Source organism: Convolutriloba macropyga, chromosome 3 (assembly GCF_964194025.1).
Source record: "Convolutriloba macropyga chromosome 3, txConMacr16.3, whole genome shotgun sequence".
NCBI lineage: Eukaryota > Metazoa > Xenacoelomorpha > Acoela > Convolutidae > Convolutriloba > Convolutriloba macropyga.
The window spans coordinates 59,903,164-59,917,616 of record NC_134470.1 but is presented as its reverse complement, the minus strand read 5'-3'; the positions used below and the strand labels follow the sequence as shown (position 1 = coordinate 59,917,616).

Genomic DNA, 14,453 nt, shown 5'->3' with positions numbered 1-14,453 from the left:
CCTTTGGGTTTATAAAATATAGTTGTCAGATATAACCACTGACATACTAAACAAATAAAAGCGTCAACAAGCAAATAAGATGATGAAGAAAAACTTCTATGAAGTTCGATCACTACAAATTTTCAATAATTATCTGTTCACTTGAAATTCATTATTTCAAATTATTTTTAAATTAGTTTTTTAGGACATAACTCTCCCTCCTTTTTCTGAAGTTTTCAGAAATTTCATGAAAAATCAGTTTCCTAAAATTCCCTTTTATGAAACTTCTATGACTACAACTTTTCATAGTTGTCATAATATGAAGTTGTAATTTTAAGACTTTTTGATTTATGAGGGCAACCCCCGGAACTGTAATACTTTTATTTTAGTCCCAGCAGAACCCTCTGAACAGATGGTATCTGCCAACTTGTAGGCTAAACAAACGAATAACAAGTAAAACAGTTTTCCCTCGAAACAAAAAGTTAAAAATGTTAAAAAGCAACATTTCTCTGTATTATGTTGTATGAAAGATGGTCAGTGGTGAATTATGATCAACGCATTGAAATTTAGATTTTCTGGCTCAAATCACATTCGAACTATAGTACCGCACATTATTCTTGGAATTTAAGCTAAATGCAAAAACCGTTGAACTTAGCAATGGATTTTTCTTTAATAGTACAGAGCCTTAGTCTATTCAGCATGTTAATCTTGCACGAATTTTGCAAGATCTTGCAAGATTAACATTATTTAGCAAGATTTTCGTGCAAGATTAACATCCTGAATCGACTAGGGCTATTTACTCTTAAAGAAAAATCCATTGCTAAGTTCAACGGTATTTTTTTTTGCTAGAAACCAGTGTTTTATATACTTTATCATCGGTAATGTACATGTGAAACTTGCTGTTTATCTACTACTAATTCTAACACTACCACTATATTCCTGAGTTTCTGATTGGACATAGCGTAAAAAATGTTTGAGAATGGCTGTTTTTAGGATTCTTCCTAGCAGGACCAAGTAATGAATCGATGAAACCGGGCACTTCGATGTTAATCATGCAATATCTTACAAGAGGATGTTAATCTTGCAAGATCTTGTAAAAATAACTCAAGATTAACATCCTGATGCAAGATCTTGCAAGATTAACATCGAAGAACCTGCCTTCAATGATTCGTTACTTAGTCCTGCCAGGAAGAAGCCTAAAACAGTCATTCTCAAACATTTCTTACCATATGTCCTATCAAAAACATAGGAGTATAAGAGGAGTAGTAGTGGTAAAATTAGTAGTAGTTAAACAGCAATTTCATATGTAAATTATCGGTGATAACGTATTTAAAACACTGGTTTCTAGAAAAAAATACTTTTGAACTTAAGCTTAACAATGGATTTTTCTTTAAAAGTACATAGCCCTAGTTGATGCGGCCGGAACACGCTTGCAAGATCTTATGAGATAGTTCATCAATTTGTCAACCTTAATTTTTTTAATAATTTTTTTTTCACATTGCAAGATCTCTGAACATAAATTTTTTAAAAAGTTTAAAAGAGTCTTCAACCGGGTGATAAAACAAGCATCCGATCCCACATAATAAATTTCTACATATATGGTTTAGTTTTGAAGCACAAATTTTTTATTCAATTATTTTTGCCCGCCTCAGACAGAACACTTTTTTATTTAGCGTCCTGGAGCATATACTCTTCGTAATTGACTTCATTGGGCAGTTTGATTATCTCAACTTCTACAAATTATCGAAACTTTGTCGCATTGTCAAATACTTTCCCATTTTATTTTTCAAAAAAGTTTTACATCGAAGTACTTGTAAATGGCGCTTTACTTGTTGAACTATGTCTGTCACCGTTTGCGAAAAATTGTACAATTCTCATTTTGTAATCAATCATTTATGAAGTCAAAGTAACTTTCGATTTTCCAAATAAGCGTGCCCTATAGTTTTTGGCTTTGCAACCAATTCACTTCAAGTTTTTTTTATCTTGCTCTGATTTCATAATTTGATCAACTTTTTAGCTTATTATTTGTGAACAACTTTTTCTATCTAAACTGTTCGCAACTAATAGTTTCTGTGTTTTGTGCTAATTACGAAGAATTACTCACAACCAAGAAACATTCCAACCTTAACTGCAGGTTTTTACTTTTTCTCAATGAAATACTAAATACTAGTTGTCTTTTGATTTTTTGCAAAATTTACTGAGCCCCCACTAAAGTTAAATTTTCGAATTATAGCAGACGAACATCTTTCATAAACATCTAGAGTAAAAACGGGAAAATATTTAGAGTTTTGGATCATATTTAGCTTTCAAGTCCTTTTGTTTTATGAAAAAATGTAAATGCCACACAAAACTGCTACATATATAGTCGTTTTTGTCGAAAGAGAATGTTAAGCGCTATGTAGAAACTCAAAAATGTTGTCAATTTTGCTTACAAATATGTTTGCACGATAGTGGCTCTGTCGAGAAGATTTGTTTCTTAGGAAATTGATCTGCAGTAGTCATGAATTTTTCTCAAAGCTTTTTCTAGTATTCGTTTTTTTTTACTGCTTTTTGCGCAAATAGTGCGAATTCGTGCAAGATAACTTCTCATTTTGATAATTATGCTAGCCATCTGCACAGCTTTGCGCAAGATTTATTCAAAACAAAAACGAAGGCAAGGAGCAAGAATTTGAAGGCAGCGATATGGCAAGCGTATAATTTTATGAACTTAGTTACTGCGTGCAATAATTTTGAAAATGCGGCATGATTAAAATTAAACGTCTTAGTTACTGAAGATGAGTTGCTCTCGATCCATATGTATTTTCAACGATATAATTTAGCTAAGCAAATCCTGGAAACAATTTATTTAAATTGTGGAAAGGGCTTACATTTTGTCACTGAGTATTCACCAAAAATATCTACCATTTTGTGCATGTAATTAGCCTAAAACTTTAGTAATTAATTGAGGCCAAATTCAAAGAACCAATTGTTCTTGTGAACATTGCTATGGGCAATTGTAAAACTGCTTTTATCCTTAATCTGTCGTTAATGATGAGGGTGAAACTTTTGAAAGCAACCACTAATTGGACTTTTTTTGGTAATTAGATTCTATAGCTGTGGGAATTAGTGACGTGGAAATGGGTTACTTAATGTGTGGAATCCGGTGACTTGTGGCCTTGAAACGAGTGACGAATGAAAGATCATCCCATGTTTTCAAGCCGGGACTTTGTGAAAAGTGAGGGGACATATAACCAATTTTGAAAGGAATTTGAACTAAAATAGCCTAGTGTCATTTGTTTCCACACACGCTTAGAAATAAATTGAAAACATCGGTCGTAAAAAGCCCCGACAAAGTCCATTATGAATGCTCGATTTTTCGGACATTAGCTACGTAATGTAAGTTTGATATAAAAACTTATTAGTTTTTACCACTAAGACATCATAGTTTCCAACGAGGCGCATAATAGAGTTCAATTATATTAGATTATATTAGAGTTAATTCAATTTTTTAACACTTTCTGTCCTACTCAAGCAGCAGCGTATTGTTTTGTTTGTAAAACTAAACTCAGGTGACAATCTTTCAGAGAAACATGAACTAATATTGATTTCTTCCCCAGTTTCAGAAAAGTAGAACCCGGGTTGAAGTTTCTTTGATTTCATACAAGGATCATATATGATTTCATACTGTCCATACTTGATTTCTTAGTACGGTTCTTGTATGAAACCAAAGAAACCATATATGATCCTTGTATGATTACCAAGAAATCATATACGATCTTAGTACGAATACCAAGAATCATACATCTATTTTTTGAAAATCTTTAAACATTCTTGTTTTATTGTTTTTATTCGGTAGGGCATCACCTAAATGATACCCCGGCATCACATTGTGATCAGCCAAAAGACCCTAACGTACAATATCAATTGCAAGTTGGGCACAAAATAAAAGAGTCAGTCCACACAGATAATAAAGTTTTTGACATATTCTGAAGCCATTTATACATATAAATGCTCATTATAAAAAAAATTGATCAAGAAAAAAAATTGCATATCAAGTCAAATTCGTTTTCTGAATATGTTTAAACCACAAAGTTATTCTTTTAGCGCACATAAAGAATCAAATGTGGATTGCAAATGCGATATAATAATTTAATAATCCTCTGACTACATTATACGAGAATTTGTGGCACCAGACAATGTATTATGTGTCATGTATGACCTTGTATGACATCCAAGAAATTTTTCCAACTTCAATTGAAAATCAAAATTATACCGTTTTTAGTCTTTGACTTTTTTTGTATGATCCCTGTATGATTTCTAGGAAATCATATAGGTTCCTTGTATGACTACCAAGAATTCATACAAATCATGTAATCATCAAATAGTATGATTACTAAGAATCATATATGACCTAGTACGAAATCAAAGAAAGTTGTATGATCGTTGATCCGGGAACATTTGAACACAAAAGATGATAAGGATAAAAGCTCAGAAAAGATTGGATATCGATATGATCGATATGATGGCATATATGTCGTAAAAGATTTTTGGTGGATTGTTGGTGGACTTTTCGCTTATTGTTTTGGGGGTGGGCTTATGAAGAAAGTAAATTTCTTTTGATGTTGAGACTAAACTTTCGAAGTTAATCTTAACAGGCTCTAACTTTTATCTGAAGAAGGGAACGCCTCATGTCCTACTCAAGCAGCAGCGTATTGTTTTGTTTGTAAACCTAAACTCAGGTGACAATCTTTCAGAGAAACATGAACTAATATTGATTTGTTCCCCAGTTTCAGAAAAGCAGAACCCGGGTTGAAGTTTCTTTGATTTCATAAAAGGAGCATATATGATTTCATACTGTCCATACTTGATTTCTTAGTACGGTCCTTGTATGAAAACAAAGATATCATATATGGTCCTTGTATGATTACCAAGAAATCATATATGATCCTAGTACGAATACCAAGAATCATACATCTATTTTTTGAAAATATTTAAACATTCTTGTTTTGTTGTTTTTATTCGGTAGGGCATCACCTAAATAATACCCCGGCATCACATTGTGATCTGCCAAAAGACCCTAACGTACAATATCAATTTCAAGTTGGGCACAAAATAAAAGAGTAAGTCCACACAGATAACAAAATTTTTGACATACTCTGAAGCCATTTATACATATAAATGCTCATTATAAAAAAATTAATCAAGAAAAAAAAATTGCATATCAAGTCAAATTCGTTTTCTGAATATGTTTAAACCACAAAGTTATTCTTTTAGCGCACACAAAGAATCAAATGTGGATTGCAAATGCGATATAATAATTTAATAAGTCCTCTGACTACATTATACGAGAATTTGCGGCACCAGAGAATGTATTATGTGTCATGTATGACCTTGTATGACATCCAAGAAATTTTTCCAACTTCAATGGAAAATCAAAATTATACCGTTTTTAGTCTTTGACTTTTTTTGTATGATCCCTGTATGATTTCTAGGAAATCATATAGGTTCCTTGTATGACTACCAAGAATTCATACAAATCATGTAATCATCAAATAGTATGATTACTAAGAATCATATATGACCTAGTACGAAATCAAAGAAAGTTGCATGATCGTTGACCCGGGAACATTTGAACACAAAAGATGATAAGGATAAAAGCTCAGAAAAGATTGGATATCGATATGATCGATATGATGGCATATATGTCGTAAAAGATTTTTGGTGGATTGTTGGTGGACTTTTCGCTTATGGTTTTGGGGGTGGGCTTATGAAGAAAGTAAGTTTCTTTTGATGTTGAGACTAAACTTGTGAAGTTAATCTGAACAGGCTCTAACTTTTATCTGAAGAAGGGAACGCCTCATTAGAAAAATCTCTAAATCTGAGTTAAGGACTTCGGCAGAATTCATGTTATGGTAATGCTATCTCACATGCTTTATCTATCACTATAGTAGATTTCGTGAGTTGATTCTTGTTTGCGATGTGATAATGACCAAGTGCTCGGTGATAATTATAATGTAATTGATGTGTTTACAAGTATTGAATGGATTGTTGACAATATAATAGTAGGCCTTACTTTACCAAAAAATTATTACCCGTGTTACAATTTATCCCCAAAGTGTACTTGAGGGATTTTGGCGCTAATATTACAAGTGTGAGTTTTAATTAAGTAAAAAGAGCTTGGCAGAAAAGTTTGTTTGAAGTTTGTTTGTGAAAAAGTTTCATAATTTTATGATCTCTGTTGTTGTGAATTGATAAGAGGGTAATTTGGCCAACGTGAAAAATAGTTTTGTTCTTTCCAAAATTAACGGCCTGTGTTGAAAAAGGTGAGAAGAAGTTTTGCATAGTTAAATATCATAAAGTATCAATTAAAACATTGTACTTGCCACAGGTAATAAATTTTAAATAGCTTAAGTGTTTTATTACATCTTATAACCACTTATAACTAGCTAATAAGTATTAACGCCAAGTAGTAAAAATTATTAATGATGGGTTATGAATTTTTGTTTGAGGCTTAACAAACCGCCAAGTATACCGAACTTATGTTGTAAAAAGTTGTGTAATTTGGCTAATTTTTTCACACTTTCTTACAAACTTTGCTTCTTTTGTCTTTCAATTGGCTTTTTAACAGAGAGGGGAAAAGTTGCTTTAAAGCAAAATAAGCTCTCGAAAGGTAAAAACTAATTAGCTATCGAGCTGTTATTACAAAGCGATCAAAACAAGATCAAAATTAAACTTATCCTCAATTACGTGATAAGAGCCGACTTTTTACACCTGTGTTATTAATCAATTCACCTGTGCTGATGCACAGGCACAATGGATAAGACTTGAGTTTCTGTTGATTACATAGTTAACAATGGCGCTCATTGTAAACTGTAGTTTTAACAAGTTTCTAGATTGTTTTCGCCACTTGATCGCTAATAGTTGTTGTCAATTTTTACACTACCATAACTTACTTAACCACAGTTCAAATCACACTCAATAAAATTCTCCAAGCTACAAAGAATTAGTTGATTGAAAAGTATAAACAACCAGTCCGACCATTCACGTTGTAAATAAACTCCCCCCGACGTTTTGTTACCAAAAAGTTATTATTATTATTATTGATAACCAAGTTATAACTAATTTTTCGCATGTTGTTAACTTGACCAACGACGTTTCTGTTCCGCTCGAAAACATCGTCCAATAAAAATTGAAGCTGATTTTTGCCAACAAATAACTTTGTGTCTTTTACAGGACATGTTATAGAACTTCTAGACCAGCTTTCGTTACAGATTGATAATCTCTGTTCATCAAAAAAAGTTGCTCAGCAAATAACATTAAAACTTTGATAATCTATGCTAATTGATATCTTGCAACTAATTAATTGTCTGGGAAAATTTGTGGACAAATCACAGAACCGTTGAAAAACTCTGTGCCTTTTGAGAACCATAAAACCGAACGACAAGTTTATCATGATTGTGACACGATAACAACTACCAAGAAACAACGACATATACAACAAGATATCGAAAACCAAATCAAGACAACATATCGAAAACCAAATCAAGACAACATATCGAAAACCAAATCAAGACAACGTATCGAAAACCAAATCGAGACCATATCGAAAACCAAAAAGGTATCGTCGACGTATCAACCAAGAACAGAGAATCGTAACCAGAGCCAACTGACGTCGACTTTGTGATAGCGAATCCTAAGCAGTGCAACAAACCTCGACGTGTTGATAAAGAATCGACAACAAGGTCGCGTTACAACAGAGGTCGCTTCATCAACAAAATTATATTAGAACATTTGAGATAGGATGCAGGTACAGCGGACATTGGAATTAGCGGCTGCTTTGAATCAACATCAATCAAATGCTGTTGCTGCCGCCGCTGCCAATCAACACGCACAACTTGTGGTTAGTTACATTATTTTCGTCTATATTCAAATCTCTCTGATTTCTTCTACCAGTCCTCTCCCCTGCCCTCCCCTTTGAAGAGAAATGCTACTTTCATAACCTTATTTGGTCAAACAAATACGCATTTTTGCAATAACCATCGACTATGGCCAGTATAGCTCAAAAAAGTTTGGTCACGACGTTGCCAGTAAAGGGGGACTTCATAGCCAATTTAGAATTTTGAGCGTTTTAGGAACACAATAATAAAAACAATTATCCAGAAATCGAATAGCAATCGATTATTAAGTTTCAGAATTTTTTCAGGCACACATGGACAAAGCAGCCAATGTTGTGGCTACAGGAGCTTCATTTTGTGACGTCACACACCAGCAGTGCGTGGGAGGAGGGGGAGGTAGTCATCACGCTAAACTGTGCAGATGTGTATCTTGTGTAGCCACTGCAGCTGCAGTCACAACAGCACACGGCAATGGGGCAGCAAAAGTTCTCACACGTGAAGAGGAGTTCATTCTCAAGTGAGTGATGATGTTCATTATATCCATTTTCTTTACTTTGGCTCTCTCCCATTAAAACTCCCCAGTGTTTTGAGGGGCACCTAGTAATTTTACATTTAGCGTAATTATTCTATTGGGGGTTATAATTATGTGGGTCTCCATAGTTGGAAGCAGCCAAAATTTTCGTCAAAACACGTTTAAAATCTTTTTGGTTTAATACTCAAATGGCTGTAAATCAATAACTTCATCAGTTTTTCCACTCTCTTAAAACTTGTCAAGGCATAGGATTTGCAATTTGGTTGTCATCTGGCCTAGACTTGAGTCTCAGAGGAGTTTCAGCGCTGAACCAGTACCTTTTAATAGAAAAACACAAACTCAATTCTGAAACCATGCATCACTGAAATAATTTATGAGTTCCACCATGCTAAATTTATCTTGTTAAGTCTGAAAAACACTCGTACGCCGATCTTTAGTCTGAACTTCCTAACAGGTGATGACTATAGGAGTATACCAGCTTTTTATGCCGCGCAATTCAAATGTTACAAGTGATTAACCCGAAGTTCCAATCGAATATAAAGCACAACTAGGCGAGAGTCATGCCAAAGAATTTTTTTGGTGCAGCAAATTTTACTCGCAAATGAAAACAAGCCAGTGTAATTTGGGGCACAGAGTATTGGCCATCCAGAAACGAAATAGTGTCTTTAGACTGATTCAACGATGATTTGTTTGGAGGTTCATAAATTTAGCTGAGTTACACCTTGTTGTCTATAAGTAATGTAAAAAAACTAAAAAAAGAATTTAAATAAAAAGTTTGATGGTTTGTTGAGGTGAGTATTATTGGAAACTTATGGTCGTTCTCCTGTATTTTCGGATATACGTTAACCTATAAATTAATAAAATCAATATTATTAACCAATGAACGCACGAAAGTCTGGACATAGGCACCTTCCATCTGGGACGGTCTGGACATACTTGCTTCCGTCTGGCACCTCAGCCTGGGTATCTTTAATATATCAGAACTGAAATGAAATTTGACTAAAAAGCACGCTAGCATTGATAACAATTGACACAGGCTGATAAGAGGTGGGACTGACCATTACAATTATAGCATACCATTAAAAGGTATCAGGGCAATGATAGTTGATTATAATGCACACAGGAAAAGCAAACAGTCCCTAAAAATCTAAGGCGCGTTTTACAGAAGTGGATTTTTCAGGTATGGACTTCTAGCAAATAACAGTGGATCTCAGACCAACAGTGCAACTGCGGTCAAAGAAAACACGTATCCATTAAGAGTATGGCTCGAAGAGAACAGGGATAACCCGTACCCTACGAAAAGCGAGAAATTAATGCTATCAATTGTGACTAAGATGACCTTGACCCAAGTAAGCACCTGGTTTGCGAACGCCCGCAGGCGTCTCAAAAAGGAACGAAGACCTGAACACGATTTTCTTCACGACTTTTATCCGTTCTCTCTTTACCCACCGTTGATAACTGCCCCTCAATTTTACCCCCCGCCTACTGCAGCTATTCCAAAAATTTTGCCGTCAGCGGCGGCTAATTTGATTGGTCCACAACCCGCGACAGTTCAGCCAATCAGAGTGCTTCCAATTAACCATCAGGGTCTATCACCTACTGCCATTCACGATTACCTATTAAGTCACAGAGAAGCCCTAAATTCTTTAGGGCTGCCTAGCTCTGTCGACCCGGGAAGACCCAAAATAAGTCACCACGAACCCCACACACAACTAGTTGTCAACAAAGAACAGGACCGAATTCAAACTCTCATTGTAAACAAACCAACAATAACAGAAACAACAACAGCATCACCACCAAAACCTTCAGTTTTACCTAGAGAACATTCTAGATTTTCTAATATTTCACCCGAAGTGCAAGTGATAAAAGCAGAAGTTCACAAACTGCCGCGTGAAATCATTACACAACCTCAGAATAAAAGCGCTATTAAAACTCCTATCAAAAATATTTGGTCAATTGTTGACACTGTCAAAACTGCCGAAAGTAAATAAGCAAACGCTTTATATTACATAGCTTTTTGTTGAACTCGAATAGCTTTATAAATCTGCCTTTAATGTGAAAAATTTGTAATTTTATACCATTTTCCGCTTTCCTTTTATGGATTTTAACCTGCATATGTTGGTGATTAAAAAGTCCTTTTCCGTCATTTTTCATTTTGCCTTTTACCTAGAGGTGAAATGGTTAAATTTTCTAAAGGGGAGAGGGGTTTTCGAGAGTGGAAGTGGTTCCCTATTGTGCGGGAGTAGGAGAGGGGGGATATTAACGTATATTTTTGCGGGCTCTTTTCAATTATTATAAAGTAATTCTGCCGAGGAAAGTCACTCAAAAATTTTTTGGAGTGGAAAATCAAGTGACTATTAACGCCGTAATATTCCTTTTTCGGTATAGATAATCTCCCAGGGGCTGGCTGTGCATTAGCATTTTTGTATGATTCAACGCATCAAAGAGAAAATCCGCAAAGTAATGACGATTTTTGACAAACAATTAATAAAATCGCATTCAAAACCATTGAAATTTTCCCGTTTTCGTTACAATTTGAATAAAGAACGGCTTATAGTTAAATTTCATTCTTAAATTTCCATTCGATGGCTTATGTGGAAATCATGCAAGAAATACCATGACTAAAATATACAACAAAAGGTTTGAATTATCACATGAAAAAGTACATCAAATTGAAGTATTTTAGGTAAAATAAATTTCACCAAAAATGTGTCAACTCTTTTTTCGTTCCAAACACATGTTCTTAACAACAAGATACCCAATTAAAGTTTCTTCAGTTGATAAAAAAGATATTTAACAAATTTATGCCATCTTTATAATTCTTATTTTTTTCGTTGGCGACGGAGTACTCACATTACCAACCAGCTACCCTAACAAATGAGGTTGAATGTTTGGTGCAATGTACCTCTGTAATTCTTCTCGCCTTACAGTGTGGAATATAGTGATAAAGGAACGCTTATAATTATTAATAGATGTTATTATACAGTATTACTGCATAAATGATACAATAAAACTGTATAGTAGGTATTATCCCTTAAAATGATTTTATATCATCATTTCAAAAACTATCAAAATGGTAATTGTATTCAATCTGGTAGAAGTGAGGGCTCATAAATTCATGTAAGAATTTTTGACTGCTTTTTCCGTTTGTGCTTACAGTTTCTGCCATGAATTTTTTTTCAAAAAGATTTTTAAAAAGCACGTCAAAAATAATGAACAACTCAAAAAGACTTTCTATGCTAACTTCCTAGAAAACTCACGATGGAGGTGTTTTCAAATTTTAAAATTCTGTTCATATAACTGTTTATCTGATATCAGTGATATAATGGGCAAGGGGATTTTTTATTTCGTAAGATTTGATATGACAATTACAAAAAATGTTGATCATGTTGTATCTTTTCATATCATAAATGATAAAACTTCTTTGTGATCAATATATCAGAACATTGGCAGTAATTTTTCTCGAAATACTGGGGATTGGAGGAGTTCAATGCTTTGGGAACTTCGTCATCTGCAGTATTTTTTCCATCTTTAATGGAGTCTGTTCTCTACAAGTTTGTATAGCCATATCAGATTTTTCAGTTTGCTTCTTTTTTACACAATTTGTCTTGGATCAGATGGTTACTTGATAAAGCTCTTCCAAAATAGAAGGTCAAGAATTGTTGAACTATATGACTATCGTTGCAAAATGGAAAAAAATTTATGGAAAAAATTTATTTTGTTTTCAATGAGTTATCTTATTAGCGGAAACACAACTCTTTGCATGATCAAATGATGTGTTTGCGATGAAAAACTTTGTATCATTTCATATTTAATGACATTGATATCTTCTCCATCGAAAACGTTCATGTCATTTACATAAACGATGGACAAAAAAACCAATCACTGTTTCATGTGGCACCCCTTGATATAACAAGATTTAGTCGGTTTTGCAGTCTTCCACAACTAATTTTGGAAGGCAATTCAATGCAAAAGAAATGAAAAGATTATTGGTTGACGAATAAATTTAAAAACAAAAATTTGGTGTCAACGGAATCAAATGGTTTCTAAAAAAGCAGTTGCTGTTGTGTGGACAATGGAATCACAAAGCTTTTAAAAGAAGCATTTGTTGCTGTTGTTTCGTTCTCAATATTTGACCGGTGGAAAGATTTGTTACAATTTGATTCCTGAATTCAGTTGACCCGTTACCAAAAATTGATCCTCAGTTATTGCTGCACTTTTTTAGATAAAAGTAAAATCAAAACTTTGAATCTTGTCGAGGTGATAGTTGTTTTATGAACATTGCTCTATTTCAGCAGCAAATTTTCAATTGACTTCTCTCAGTTGATAAAAAAGATATTTAACAAATTTATGCCATCTTTATAATTCTTATTTTTTTCGTTGGCGACGGAGTACTCACATTGCCAACCAGCTACCCTAACAAATTTGGTGCAATGTACCTCTGTAATTCTTCTCGCCTTACAGTGTGGAATATAGTGATAAAGGAACGCTTATAATTATTAATAGATGTTATTATACAGTATTACTGCATAAATGATACAATAAAACTGTATAGTAGGTATTATCCCTTAAAATGATTTTATATCATCATTTCAAAAACTATCAAAATGGTAATTGTATTCAATCTGGTAGAAGTGAGAGCTCATAAATTCATGTAAGAATTTTTGACTGCTTTTTCAGTTTGTGCTTACAGTTTCTGCCATGAATTTTTTTTCAAAAAGATTTTTAAAAAGCACGTCAAAAATAATGAACAACTCAAAAAGACTTTCTATGCTAACTTCCTAGAAAACTCACGATGGAGGTGTTTTCAAATTTTAAAATTCTGTTCATATAACTGTTTATCTGATATCAGTGATATAATGGGCAAGGGGATTTTTTATTTCGTAAGATTTGATATGACAATTACAAAAAATGTTGATCATGTTGTATCTTTTCATATCATAAATGATAAAACTTCTTTGTGATCAATATATCAGAACATTGGCAGTAATTTTTCTCGAAATACTGGGGATTGGAGGAGTTCAATGCTTTGGGAACTTCGTCATCTGCAGTATTTTTTCCATGTTTAATGGAGTCTGTTCTCTACAAGTTTGTATAGCCATATCAGATATTTCAGTTTGCTTCTTTTTTACACAATTTGTCTTGGATCAGATGGTTACTTGATAAAGCTCTTCCAAAATAGAAGGAAGGTCAAGAATTGTTGAACTATATGACTATCGTTGCAAAATGGAAAAAAATTTATGGAAAAAGTTTATTTTGTTTTCATTGAGTTATCTTTTGCCGGAACTTTCAACTTACCAGATATTGCACAAAAAGTTTTGTCTCTGTTGACCTTATATGATAAACAGTTCCCTTCACATAGACCTCGTTTCTCCCTTCAACTTCATTAATCTGATCAAATTTAATAATATAGAACTCAAGATTACTCATAGAAGAATAGATTCTAATGATTTTGACCTGAAGACCGCAAAATGCACTAGATTGAATTATCACGTTTAGCGTACTCAGAGACCTTAAATCTCAATCGTTCCACATAATCGCTAAATTTTTAACGAGAAAAAATGCATTTACTGGAATCCATTCGGACATCTCTTCGGTATTGCAAATTGAATATGCAGACTTTTCGGTTTATCTTAGAAATGTGATTTTAACATTGATATTATCTCAACGCACTTTTCTTCTGACGAAGTGATATTTCCATAGTATTCTGCGTTGCCTTTTGTTCTTGTTTCCGACGTAGTACTCACATTACCAAACAGCTCCCCTTCCAAATAATATGTATTATTCAGTGCAATTTATCTCTTCATCTCTTTTTGCCTTACAGTGTGGAATATGGTAATAAAGGAAAGCTTATGCTGATTGGTAAATGCTATTACTCAATAATTTCGCATATGTCATGCAATAAAAACTTATAATCTGTATTATATTTTACAATGCCTTTACATCATTGTTTGAAAAACTAGCGAAATGGTAATTATAGTCAATCAAGTGAGGGCTTATAATGTCATGCAAGTATTCTTGACTGCTTTTTCTGTTTCTGTGCTCTAAAGTTCTGCCATCATGTCTGA

General features: G+C 33.7%; 2 protein-coding genes across 6 annotated transcripts in view; both read left to right on the top strand.

Moving 5' to 3' along the window:
• Window positions 1–14,453, top strand: part of LOC142337179 (cytoglobin-like) — a 141,822-nt gene that overhangs the window by 103,701 nt on the left and 23,668 nt on the right. The window lies entirely within an intron of this gene.
• LOC142337178 (uncharacterized) lies at window positions 6,746–10,531 on the top strand. The gene is made up of 3 exons (XM_075386286.1): window positions 6,746–7,858; window positions 8,162–8,370; window positions 9,566–10,531. Exons 1-3 carry the CDS (start codon window positions 7,760–7,762, stop codon window positions 10,374–10,376), a joined length of 1,119 nt encoding a protein of 372 aa, XP_075242401.1. The 5' UTR covers window positions 6,746–7,759; the 3' UTR covers window positions 10,377–10,531.

Excerpts from the sequence above, each read along its gene's own strand:
- LOC142337178 (XM_075386286.1), top strand. The coding sequence starts at position 7,760 with ATGCAGGTACAGCGGACATTGGAATTAGCGGCTGCTTTGAATCAACAT. Across the intron at positions 7,859-8,161 it reads ATCAACACGCACAACTTGTG|GCACACATGGACAAAGCAGC; the intron begins GTTAGTTACATT and ends GAATTTTTTCAG. Across the intron at positions 8,371-9,565 it reads GAAGAGGAGTTCATTCTCAA|GTATGGACTTCTAGCAAATA; the intron begins GTGAGTGATGAT and ends TGGATTTTTCAG.